Source organism: Chanodichthys erythropterus, chromosome 12 (assembly GCF_024489055.1).
Source record: "Chanodichthys erythropterus isolate Z2021 chromosome 12, ASM2448905v1, whole genome shotgun sequence".
In the NCBI taxonomy this organism is placed as follows: Eukaryota; Metazoa; Chordata; class Actinopteri; order Cypriniformes; family Xenocyprididae; genus Chanodichthys; species Chanodichthys erythropterus.
In genome coordinates, this window is record NC_090232.1 from 9,427,848 (window position 1) to 9,441,254 (window position 13,407).

At 39.5% G+C, this 13,407-nt stretch overlaps 1 protein-coding gene across 1 annotated transcript in view; it reads right to left on the reverse strand.

Moving 5' to 3' along the window:
• Positions 1 to 960: 960 nt before the first annotated feature.
• grin2ab (glutamate receptor, ionotropic, N-methyl D-aspartate 2A, b) overlaps positions 961 to 13,407 on the reverse strand; it is a 112,309-nt gene continuing 99,862 nt past the window's right edge. The window contains exons 5-13 of the mRNA XM_067403748.1: positions 12,782 to 12,984; positions 12,343 to 12,508; positions 10,695 to 10,848; positions 10,470 to 10,595; positions 10,023 to 10,252; positions 8,816 to 8,976; positions 5,829 to 6,016; positions 3,165 to 3,403; positions 961 to 2,745 (exon numbers count right to left, since the gene is read on the reverse strand). Of these exons, the coding sequence (XP_067259849.1) occupies positions 961 to 2,745; positions 3,165 to 3,403; positions 5,829 to 6,016; positions 8,816 to 8,976; positions 10,023 to 10,252; positions 10,470 to 10,595; positions 10,695 to 10,848; positions 12,343 to 12,508; positions 12,782 to 12,984 (3,252 nt within the window). The remainder of the gene's footprint in view (positions 2,746 to 3,164; positions 3,404 to 5,828; positions 6,017 to 8,815; positions 8,977 to 10,022; positions 10,253 to 10,469; positions 10,596 to 10,694; positions 10,849 to 12,342; positions 12,509 to 12,781; positions 12,985 to 13,407) is intronic.

Below are 13,407 nucleotides of genomic sequence, written 5' to 3' on the forward strand. Positions count from 1 at the left end.
TTTCCTGCATTTGAGCTCTGCATGCAGGCAAGGTACGGACAGATTCAAGGGTGGGGAGGGTCAAAGACTTTTTCCTCTTGGTGTCCTCAGAGACACGAACGAGTCGCAGGCCTTGTGTGCACCAAGATTTCCTTCTCTGAAATTCTCTAACATACTTTATTTCAGAGATTACACCCGAGACTAATCATTCAGGTAGTGCATTTTGTCACAGGCTGGAATGGAAATCTAATCTTTCTGCTGAGCAGTCTTTGTGGACTGTGCCTCAGTGCAGCGCTTACATCGAAATGCATTCGTACATGCATTTATAAGCCTTTCAAACAATGTAACAGATGTTCTGCCATCTTTCCAAAAACTCAATCAGGTTTGGATCTGCTTAGCAATTATTTATTTCAGAGCGTGTCATTGTGTGCAAGTGCACACCTGTCATGTATGCTATTACATTTTTTGGCTAAGAGAGATTCTATTATTATATCTAACGTTGTTCTTTCAGTGGTTTGAGATCAGGTATTGTTTGTGCCTCTTGCATGTGCATGTGTATTTTTGTGTGTGTGTGTGTAAAAGTGCAGAATGTGGATATTCACGTATGTTTTATTTATTCAATTTTTTGGTTGCTCATGTTGCGTGAAAAAGGAAACTCTTTGGAGCTGCCCCTGGTACTTCCAAGCAGCTTTCGCTGCTCTTCCTTCGCTCGAAGGCGCGAGAGCGTCCTGCCCACCATTTCTGATGTTTTCTGGAAGACACAGAGCTGCCGCTCGACTAGAGGGGAGGACCTGATGTAAAGTTGAACTCTGGTTTCTGTTCAGACAGATAAGTCCAAGAAGGGAAACAAAATATATTCCAAACTTGCTTGCTTTATAGTCATAAAGCTTTTCAATCCTGCCAAGAGTTCCACGGGTAAGCCATATCCTGGTGGAAATATCCATGCATGTCTTTTCATAGTCTCTCAAACCTCTCTCCCTATCAGACATCAGACTCGATGCTCGGCATCCTCTTGTAGACGCGCCGAGCGCCCCCAGCGCTCATTGCCCTGGGGGCAGTGTATGTGCCGACAGGGGGAGGGGCTACATAAGGCATCACATGCTCGGGGTAATAGAGGTCAGGGGTAGCCATCCCCACTCCGAGCACATTGCCATCAGCCTGGCCTAATGTGAGCGGCACCAGCTGCTTATAAATGTCTGTGGAGCTGCGGCCATGAGCTAGACGCTGGTCGTCACGGAGCGTCTGGAGAAAGGGGTTTTCCGTCGGGCGTGCTGGATACATCGACTTGCTGCGACGGCCAATCCCAAGTCCACTGACACCCATTCCTGCGAGCGTGTGGTTTAGGTGCACTGACTGATTTTTTAGGGGCTTGTCTGGGATCAGAGTCGCCGAGGGAATGTTGGCATACGGCGTGTTGTCCTGCAGGCTGACCCGCCGCGAGGTACTCTTCTGGGGCAGGTTCTCGTACGAGTGCTGGCGGATGATTACGCCTTCGTTCTGGTAGTGACTAATAAGACCGTCGCCCTCTTGGTCACTCTGGGGAAGATAGGCTGTGAAGGAAGCATCAGGCTGGGGGATGAAAGGAGAGAAGGCCCTGTCAACACTTCCGCCACCGATGCCCCGATGTCCATCTGGATGGAGGAACTGGTCTTCGCTGATGTCGTACAGGTTTCCAGAGTGCAGGCAGGCATCGCAGCGATACTGAGGGGACCGTACAGTGTAAAGCCCAGAGTAACTGGACACTTTCGACAGGCAGCTACGGCAGTGTGTCTGTCGTGGATCCTGAGTAGAACCAGGCCCGCCGGCGATGCTCCCTGCCCCGCCGGGCTTCCCATATGTGTTGTATTTTTTATCTTTTGCAATAGCGGTTTGCATCACGTCCGGTTCGTGGGCCTGGGAGAGCAGACTGCTGTTGAGCTGCAGAATTGGCTGCTGCTCGGAAGAAGAGGTTGGCCGGTGCTTGTTGTCACGGTGGTCGCTGAAGATATCTGGGTAGTGCAGCCCATGCTCCTGGTCAATGGAGTCAATGGTAAAAATCTGACTCCCCTGGCTGCTCTGAGAGTAGATCTGAGCGCTGTGGTTGCTCTGCTGGCTGGGCTGGCTCCGCAATGTTGAAAGCTCCACGTCGCTCAGGTCCCGCGGTAGGCGGTTCCGTTTTCGAACCGTTTCTTTTACCTTGTGCTGCTTTTGCAAGTCCACCCGACCAGAGCAATCTGACATATCTGAGCGGGCAGGTGCATCTTCGGGCAGGTAGCGCTGGCTCTTCATAGGCAGGGTTTCAGTAGGTTGCGGGGCAGATGGTGGGGAATTTCCCCCAGGTCCTTGGTTCTGCCGTAGGGTCTCCACAGATTTCTTCCACAGAGCACGCGGCTTGGAGGCAGGAGGTCGTATGGTCTCACCTCCGCCTCCTGAGCCACCGTTTCCAGCAACACCTGGCTGAGCATCCGTCAAGCTCAGGGCACGTTGCCCTGGCAAAAGAGTGTTGTTAAGTGGCTCTTTGTGACGGTTGCTGAGCATGGTGCTGGCATTGCTATAGGGCATGTTTTTCTGGGCAAGGTTGTTACCTTTTCCTCCACCCATAATTTCCAACAAGCCCGGGGTAGGAGGGAGAATGCTAGTCACGGGGCGTTTAGGCGAGGTAACTCCAAGGGTGGTGATCTCTTTAGCCGATTTCAGAAGGTGCAACATGTTGGCCTGAGGGCTGAAGCCCAACTCTGGGGCTTTCTTCATTTCGATGTGGACACCGTGAATACAACTCCAAATCCCCTATAGGTGGAATGGGGACAGAAAGATTAACAGAAAGAAGTTCATAAGTGGAGGCTAACACCAAAAAGTATATATTAGCACAATATTTCTCAATATAGTCTCGCTGTATTTTTTCTGGGTTCTGAAACTCTATAAAGCTATGGAATAAAGTAATATATCCTGCTGTGACAAACAACCGCACCCTGTAACTTTATTCTAGAGACAGTGGCTGGGGCTATTATATTCTGTTATATAAGCTCTTTCTTATTTAACAGCAAAAAATGTGTTTGTCAGCACATAAGCCGCAATCCCTACTCTTTAAGACGTTTGTGGTAAACAGCCACCATGACATGTTAATATGTCAAGATTGAGCAGATAATGGTTGCCTTCAGCAACAGACTCTCTCTAGTTAATTTACCGTAGTGTTTCTGCGAACATACCCTGCTGATAGTGAAGAGCATTCCTGGCCGACCAGAACAGAGACCAGTGAAACAGTAACGTAGCCTCCAGTAGAAGAGGTGCTCCCAGACAAAAGTAATTAGCGACAGAGCCATGGCAGCCGCAAGCATATAGAACACGCCAGCCATATTATCCACATCCAGCTGACTGCTCATCACTTCATTCTTCTCATTATGACAAATACCAGTCAGCCATTGGGCCTCCAGCTCCTCCATCTCACCTAATACACAACACAAAATCACAGCTAGTACTTATGCACAGAAAAACAGGCTGGCTCTGTTCCAAACACTAGAGAGCTGTTTACCTGGGCAGCATTTTTAAGCATTTCAGGCAAGTTCCCGACAGAAAGGCTGTTAAATAGGCAGCAAAATAATGTTGCCTTGTGAGATATTGTATTAAATAAATGAAAAATAAACAATCAAATAAATAATAAATAAGTAAATGGTACATTAGGTTAATCTAAATTAAGTACTTTAACCATTATTTCACACCTTGAATATTTCATTCTGATTGGTTGATAACAGCATTCTGCTGTCAATTTTTTTTTAATAATGACTGCTTTAATAATGACTGCTTTGCATATTTGACTGCTGTTCCTGGCTATCAATCTCTTACACTATAGTAGTTTTGCTCACTTTGTTAGACCATTCAAAAATGTGGGGTTTGTATGTCTCTTATGCTCTCCAAGGCTGCATTTGATCAAAAATACAGCAAAACAGTAGCATTGTGAGTGAAAAATAGTTACAAAGGTTCAATATTACTCACTTTCAGTGTCACATGATCCTTAAATCACATAAGAAGAACATAATCCATTTGAAATTGTCTTTTATCACAAAAATAATAATTAGAATTTATATATATATATATATATATCAGTGTTAATTTCGTTGACGAATAATTTGTCATAATTTTCGTCAACGACATTTTTTCACGGACGAAAACGAGACGATGACTAAATAAAAATGCGTTTTGAATGACTAAAACTATGACTAAAATCTACTCTAATTTTCGTCAACAAATAAAAACGAGACGAAAATGAAAGAGAGGGACGATTTGGGAAGAGTCAGAACTGCTGTCCTGTGTGGAAGATACATTTGAATTGTAATGTGCTGATCTAACCGCGGGAAACGCGGCGCTGTTGCGCGCTCTACAGGCTCGTGCAGCAGCACATCTGACTGATGCGCAATTAATGAATAGCGCACATTTATGCCATGCAATTCCTTATGAGCTGATGTTGATGAATTATGACAATGTTTACTACACTATGTTTATATGGTAGCATGTTTTAGACGGTTGTAAGAATGCATATTTATCTCCTCTCATGAGCAGCATGCTACAGTGCAGACTGCAGACATTTCAGAATAAGAGTCACGGTGTATTTCGGGATGGTTTATAATTATTATTTTTTTCCTGGTCATTATTGTTATTTTGTTTAAACAATAAACTGTATTTAATTTAATTTCTGTTTAATTCATAGTAAACCACTGTATCTTCTGTCACAGGAAGGAAAGACTAAGAACATTATTTGACACATTATTCAATATATTTTACAAGTATAAGGGTTATTATTGTTAACTAAACCTAAAACCAAAGAAATCTTCATTATTTGAAATAAACATTAACTGAAATAATAGATAAATATATAAAAATGTGAACTTAATAGTTTCTAAGCTTTAGTATAACCTGAGGTATTAAAATAAACAAAAAATAAAAAGTTATAGACATTTAAAAGCAAAAACTAAAAGACATAAACACAAAAAATTACTAAAACTTTTAACTTAAATTACAATGAAAGCAGGAAAAACTAAAAATCAAATCTAATAAAATTTTTTAAATGAAATCTATAATAGTAGCCTACCTCAATGATAAGTGTGTCAATCCCTGAAAAGTACTGAATTTTGCTCTTTCACGTGTTTTTGCACTTGAACGGTCAAAAACCGTCCGCTTTGGTGAGCAAAGTACAGTTGGGTGAACATAAACAGTTTGGGGAATATCAGATGTGCCTATATCAGTGTATTGGGTCTGTGGAAGCATTTTTATTGGAAATGCTTAATGCTTACAATTTAACTAAATTAGATTTTAGTCGACTAATTCTACTGTAGATTTAGTCGACTAAAATCTTATGATATTTAGTCGACTAAAACTAGACTAAAACTAAAACAATTTCCGATGACTAAAATATGACTAAAACTAAATGGCATTTTAGTCAGAAGACTATGACTAAAACTAAATCAAAATTTGCTGTCAAAATTAACACTGATATATATATATATATATATATATATATAGGTATGTATATTTCATTCTATTCATCAGTTCACCCTAACAGGGTTTATTTGAATAATGATGACTAACTGTACATTATCCTTTACATGTGTGCTATGTATGTTTTGTGCTTATCAGAGTATTGCGTCAATAACATGCACTTAGTTAAAATCTATCCAAAACATGCTCTTCATGCTATGCATCTGGGTGAGTGTTAACAGTGTTTTAAATAAATAATTTATGAAATTCCATTTCATTTAGAATGCTGCCAATGTAGAGAGCAAGGAATCTCACTAAGGTTTGGAACAGAGATAGTGTTTAATACAGAGGTCATGAGATATGTGGAATAACAAGAAAGAATAGCAGAAAAACACTAATACCATCTCCAATGATCCCGAGGATAGCAAGGTCGACCAGCCGTTTCCAGTAGGATCCTTTCTGCAGGGCAATACCATATCCTGTTGTGGCAAAGATGTAGCCACTGCCAATAGTTACTAGCTTACAGCCATCATCACGCCCCGCCATATAGTTGAGCACAGCCGCATCATATATGAAAGCATCCAGTTTACTGAATAAAACAAAAGCAAAATTATTGGCTTCTATATACAGTATCTCACAAAAGTAAGTACACCCTTCACATTTTTGTAAATATTTTATTATATCTTTTTATGGGAAAACACTGAAGAAATGACACTTTGCTACAATGTAAAGTAGTGAGTGTACAGCTTGTATAACAGTTTAAATTTGCTGTCCCCTCAAAATAACTCAACACACAGCCATTAATGTCTAAACCGCTGGTCACAAAAGTGAGTACACCCCTAAATGAAAATGTCCAAATTGGGCCCAATTAGCCATTTTCTCTCCCCGGTGTCATGTGACTCATTAGTGTTACAAGGTCTCAGGTGTGAATGGGGAGTAGGTGTGTTAAATTTTGTGTTATCGCTCTCACTCTCTCATACTGGTCACTGGAAGTTCAACATGGCACCTCATGGCAAAGAACTCTCTGAGGATCTGAAAAAAATAATTGTTGCTCTACATAAAGATGGCGTCGGCTATAAGAAGATTGCCAAGACCCTGAAACTGAGCTGCAGCACGGTGGCCAAGACCATACAGCGGTTTAACAGGACAGGTTTCACTCAGAACAGGCCTCGCCATGGTCCACCAAAGAAGTTGTGTTTGGAAAATGTGTGCTGCCAGCATTGCTGCAGAGGTTAAAGGGGTGGGGGGGTCAGCCTGTCAGTGCTCAGACCATACGCTGCACACTGCATCAAATTGGTCTGCATGGCTATCATCCCAGAAGAAAGCCTCTTCTAAAGATGATGCACAAGAAAGCCCACAAACAGTTTGCTGAAGACAAGCAGACTAAGTACATGGATTACTGGAATCATGCCCTGTGGTCTGATTAGACCAAGATAAACTGATTTGGTTCAGATGGTGTCAAGCGTGTGTGGTGGCAACCAGGTGAGGAGTACAAAGACAAGTGTGTCTTGCCTACAGTCAAGCATGGTGGTAGGAGTGTCATGGTCGGGGGCTGCATGAGTTCTGCCGGCACTGGGGAGCTACAGTTCACTGAGGGAACCATGAATGAGCAGAGCATGATCCCCTCCCTTTGGAGACTGGGCCGCAGGGCAGTATTCCAACATGATAACGACCCCAAACACACCTCCACATGAACACTGCCTTGCTAAATAAGCTGAGGGTAAAGGTGATGGACTGGCCAAGCATGTCTCCAGACCTAAACCCTACTGAGCATCTGTGGGGCATCCTCAAATGGAAGGTGGAGGAGCACAAGGTCTCTAACATCCACCAGCTCTGTGATGTCGTCATGGAGGAGTGGAAGAGGACTCCATTGGCAACCTCTGAAGCTCTGGTGAACTCCATGCCCAAGAGGGTTAAGACAGTGCTGGAAAATAATGGTGGCCACACAAAATATTGACTCTTTGGGCCCAATGTGCACATTTTTATTTAGGGGTGTACTCACTTTTGTGGCCAGCTGTTTAGACATTAATGGCTGTGTGTTGAGTTATTTTGAGAGGACAGCAAATTTACACTGTTATACAAGCTGTACACTCAAGACTTCACATTGTAGCAAAGTGTCATTTCTTCAGTGTTGTCACATGAAAAGATAAATAAGATAAGATAAAAAAAGATAAAATATAGTAATCGACCGATGTATCCGTTTACCGATATTTTTCCCGATATTTAAGCATTTTTCCATAATCGGGTATCGGTTTTGTAATATCGGATTCGCCGGTTTACGGCGCCATCTTGTGGCCGTTTTGCAGCCCGGGCGTCTGAGGAGATGAGTCAACAACAACTCAGTGCACAGGTAAAGTATATGTTCTACTTGGTTTGCTTTAATTAATCAACTTTATTTAACATAACAGACATGCACAAATGAGATCTGAGACATAAATTCCTGATATAGTTAATTTATGCAGCTTGTTTCTAAACAATTGAGACGAACTCATTGAGTCACGTAGTGTAATTCGTCATGTCCTGCCCCAATAAAGACGTAACTTTACATGAATTAAATAAAACAGACATGAATGAGTGCATGTTGAAAATAAAAGCGCTGAATTTAATTCTCTATCTGTTGTATTTGCTCACCATTAGTCTAGAAGAAAAAGTTCGTTCATATTGCTTAGCAACTGACGGATGATCAGGAGGCTTAAGCACGGCCACTGAATGAAACTTTTGACAAGATTATCTTGTTTAAACACCCTAGATTATATTATCATTTACTACATAACAATTATTTCGCTAATACACATATAAATATAGCCTACCGCTTTGTGGAAATTAATTATTTATTATCTCCATGCGCGATCGCGGTTGATTAAGTTATAGTCAAACAGCACTTTGTCAGTTGGCATTTCATGATTTAACGTTAGATTAAATTTAGATCATAAAATGCCAACTGACAAGTGCTGTTTAACTTTATATAGTCTCGGAAAAAAAAGTTTGTTCATATTGCTCAGCACCTGAATGGGTTGATGATCAGGAAGCCTCAAGCACGGCCACTGCATGAATTATTATTATTTTTTTTGTATGCAAGGAGGGAGTGATTGTTATAAATAAAATGGTTTGTTCAGCTCATTTGTGTTGTAATAATTGTCAAAAACAGAAGTATAACAGTAAATAAATATCGGTTCTGCATATCGGTTATCAGGTACATAAACATTCAAATAATCGGTATCGGTTATAAAAAAAATCAATATCGGTCGATCACTAATAAAATATTTACAAAAATGTGAGGGGTGTACTCACTTCTATGAGATACTGTATATACACAGAAAAATTAACATTATGTCTAACAAAAATAACCTTTTTGACCATGCAAGAAAACTGAATATCCCAGCCATACCCAGTTTTAAGGCTGACCAGTGCATCCTGAACTCCAGTTTGATGGTATTTCACCATGTACTGGTGCATGTCTGGGTAGTTTTTCCTGATGTTTCGCTCTGTGCTCCCATTAGGCACGGTCCCAAAGCGAAACGGTGGTGAATAGGAATAGGGACTCTGAAACTATGAAAGAGAAAAAGAAAAAAATCATCAATTACATAGAGAACTGTGAGGGCAGCTTAAAGAGATACATGGAGAGAATCAATACCAGCTCAAATACAGAAATAAATCCAGGGAGATAAACCTAGTAAACTGGTGTGGTTCAGACGCTCCAGCTTGTAAATTTATAATGACATACGGATGCGTTCTCAAAACCTAGTGAGCTGCCAATTAGACAGTGCACTGTAAAATATATTTTGTCAGGTAGTCTAAAAACTGTGTTTCATGTTGTAACATCTAAATTAACTCATTTTATTCAAGTCAGAGAACTTATTTAGTATCATTGAATCAAACGGAATACATAAGTTTACATCAACAAAAGTTATTTTTTAAAGTAGAAATTAGGTAGAAATAGCTTCCTATAGCACCAACTGCATATTTTTACATTTACAAGGAATTGTAAGCATGCACATCAGCATATTATCATGTGACACTGAAGACAGTAATGTAATGGCTGCTGACAATTCAGAAAATACTGTTACTGTTACATATTCTTCCTGAACTGTTTACGACTGTGTTTACGTTAATACTCACCAAGATGGTCATTGTGGCATTATTTTTTAATGTATTTGACCATTAATAAGTTGTGAAAAAGACAATTTTGGCACTTGTATTTCAGAGGCGGCTTTATTATGTGTGCTTCGGATACAAGCGCGAAATCTGTGGGAATTACTAGAATTATGTGCAATTCTGCGCCAAAATTCAGACCCGGTCACACCAACACTATTTAACCGGAGTGAATGAGACGACTGAATGAGAAGAGGCGGGTGTGTGTCAACTTGCTGTCAGAGAGGAGAGCAAGAAAGTGCAACTGGTGTGAGTGTATCGATACTGAAGAAAATTGTATTGGAATCGTTTCAGATATTTCAGTATCGTTACATGTCGAAATATTGACATTTTTGCCAACACTAATACACATAGAAGTTAGAGAAGCAGTAGAGAGTAAGACACAATATTATCTACAATAATACAATAAATATCTCACAATATTTCATGACACCAAAAATTACCTTTCTGTCACTGAGGCCTGTGACTTGGTCCACAAACTCCTCTTGGATCATAAAGGCAGCCAAGTTGGCAGTGTAACTGGCCAGGAAGATCACAGCGAAAAAGGCCCATACGGATACAATAAATTTACTGGTAGTGCCCCTTGGATTTTGTACTGGGACGGAGTTGTTGAACACCAGACCCCACAGCAGCCAGATTGCCTTACCAATGGTGAAGGAAGGTCCATGAGGGTCTTCAGAAATGTATAACAGAAAGAGGGAAAGTTAGAGAGTAGAATTGAGGAGTGAGCAGGAAGTGACCAGAGAATTGTGGATCTACAGGTACTCGAGGTGCTTATTGTTTAAATGTTTAATGTTCAGGTTTTTAAATTTTAACTATATATACTGACTGTTTCAGATCATCTAAAAGCAGAGGTTGGTTGACTGTGTGTTTGATGTTGTGTATCATACCTTTGCCCTGTGCCAGGTTTCTATTGAAACCGAGTGGACTGATGAATTCAAAGAGGAAAACAGCGATTGCTGTTACGATGAGTAACATGACAAACATCATAACCCACACTGAAGCACTGAAGGGTTCTGAGGGAGGAAAGAGAAATGAGAAAACGCATGGGGGAAGGAAGAGATAAGAAAAACACAGATTCCAGGGGATTTCAAAGATATTATTTCATCTAATACCTAGAAACGCAGAAGGTGACACCGTTCCATTGCTACGTGACACCATCACGCTGATGCCTGTCTCAACAAATGGGACAGAGAAGTCTATGACCTCGGACCGCTCTTCATTTATAGTCAATGAGCCCACGGCCATTACTGCCTTTTTATTGAATACCTACAGAGCAGGGAAGAGAAAACACCTCAAGAAAAATCAAACACACTGAATGAAACCAAAATACACATGGATGGATGGATGGATGGATGGATGGATGGATGGATGGATGCCATAAAAATATGATAGATAGATAGATAGATAGACAGAAAGAAAGATACAGACAGAACAACTGATAGTACAAGGGAATGAGAAAGACAGAATGATAGATAGATAGATATCAAAGACTGTTAGATAAATAGTACGAATGACAAATAGATAGATAGAAAAATAGAATGATAGTTAATATAGTTAATATAGATAAAACGTTAGATAGAACGATAGAACGATAGAACGATCGATAGATCTATAGATCGATAGATCGATAGATAGATAGATAGATAGATAGATAGATAGATAGATAGATAGATAGATAGATAGATAGATAGATAGATAGATAGATAGAACGAATGATAGAACGATATGGACGGACCGACGGATAGATAAAAACAAAGGATAGAACAAACGATAGATAGAATAAACAATAGAACAAACGAACAACAGACAGGACGATAGATACATAGATAGATAGATCTTTGATAGATAGAATGATAGACAGAAGGAAAGATACAGATAGAACAACTGGTAGAACAAGGGAATGATAAAGACAGGTAGAATGATAGATAGATATCAAAGACCGTTAGATAAATAGTATGAATGACAAATAGATAGATAGAAAGATAGAATGATAGATAGAACGTTAGATAGATAGAACGATAGATAGATAGATAGAATGATAGAACGTTAGATAGATAGAATGTTAGATAGATAGACAGTTAGATAGAATGACAGTTAGATAGAATGATAGAAAGATAGAACCATAGATAGAACGATAGATAGATAGATAGATAGATAGATAGATAGATAGATAGATAGATAGATAGATAGATAGATAGATAGATAGAGAGATAGATAGATAGAGAGATAGATAGATAGATAGATAGATAGATAGATAGATAGATAGATAGATAGATAGAATGACAGTTAGATAGAACGTTAGATAGATAGAACGATAGAATGATAGAACCATAGAACGATAGATAGAACAATAGATAGATAGATAGAATGATAGAATGACAGAACGATAGAATGACAGAACGATAGAATGACAGAACGATAGATAGAATGATAGAACGATAGATAGAATGATAGAATGATAGAACGATAGAAAGAACGAATGATAGAACGATATGGATGGACCGACGGATAGATAGAAACAAAGGACAGAACAAACGATAGAACAAACGATAGATAGATAGATAGATAGATAGATAGATAGATAGATAGATAGATAGATAGATAGATAGATAGATAGATAGATAGATAGATAGATAGATAGATAGATAGATAGATAGATAGATAGATAGATAGATAGATAGATAGATAGATAGACTGTTATACAGATAAATAGTACGATGGATGGATGGTTCACTCATTAGGTCTTTTAGAGCGACTAACCTCCCCCACCATGCCGTTCCACACATTATTGATCTTCTTGCCATGTTTGCCATTTGTGACCAGGTAAAGATCATAGGTGAACTTTACATTTCTGGCAATCTTCTTCAGGATGTCTATACAAAAGCCCTTGCAGCATTTCTTGACATAGGAGCCCTCCGTGGTATTACTGTAAGCATATACAGACACAGAGATATAGAAACACAGCTCATACTGGGAAAGATTGAAGATAGCTCAATCTAATAAGTTCTAAATATAACACACTAAAAACCACATTAGAGACAACACAATTATTCCTGTATTCCCCAGGAAAAGAGAGCTCTCATGCTAAACGTTAAGACAGGATGTATAATGCCTGCGGAACCTATTGGTTTATTCAAAACTGGTATTATCCGCTAAAGTTGCTCTTTAAAGTTAAATAAATAAATAAAACATAACTCACTCTTTAATGTGTTTCCTGCAAGGTACAGAGTTTCGCATACATGTGCCAGTAAGAATGTCCACATCATCCACTATAACAAAGGGTCTTTCCTCTAGAGTCACAATGCTCAAGTGGTTCTCATCAGCGTCCATGTCTCCGAATGAATTATAACGCGGCCACACTGGAAACTTCAACTTCAATGAGTGGTTTTCCCATCGTCCCATCTGTAGAAATACACAAACAAACATTGACTCACCAATAAACAAGGTTTGAAGGTTCTTCTCAAGTGCCCTCCATTATAATATATTTTGGGATGAAAATGTGATTTTCCGCTCTTCAAAGCAAACCTCAAAAATGTTATTAGATAAACACTGTATATTTTATCCGGCAAGCAAGTAAGTCACATTCAAACACTGGGACCAGGTCTATCTTTCCTTTAGTCTTTCTCCATGTCATCTCATTCTCTCTTTATTTACTTTATTTTTTAATTTTATATTTTATTATTTATATTTTCATTTCTGTAACTAATCAATTATTTTTTTTTTTTTTTTCATTTTAAATCCTTTTACATTTTTGCAGTCCATTTAAATCAGCGGTTCTCAACTGGTGGATTGTGACCCAGAAATTGTTTGCAGGTCTTTTCTAAT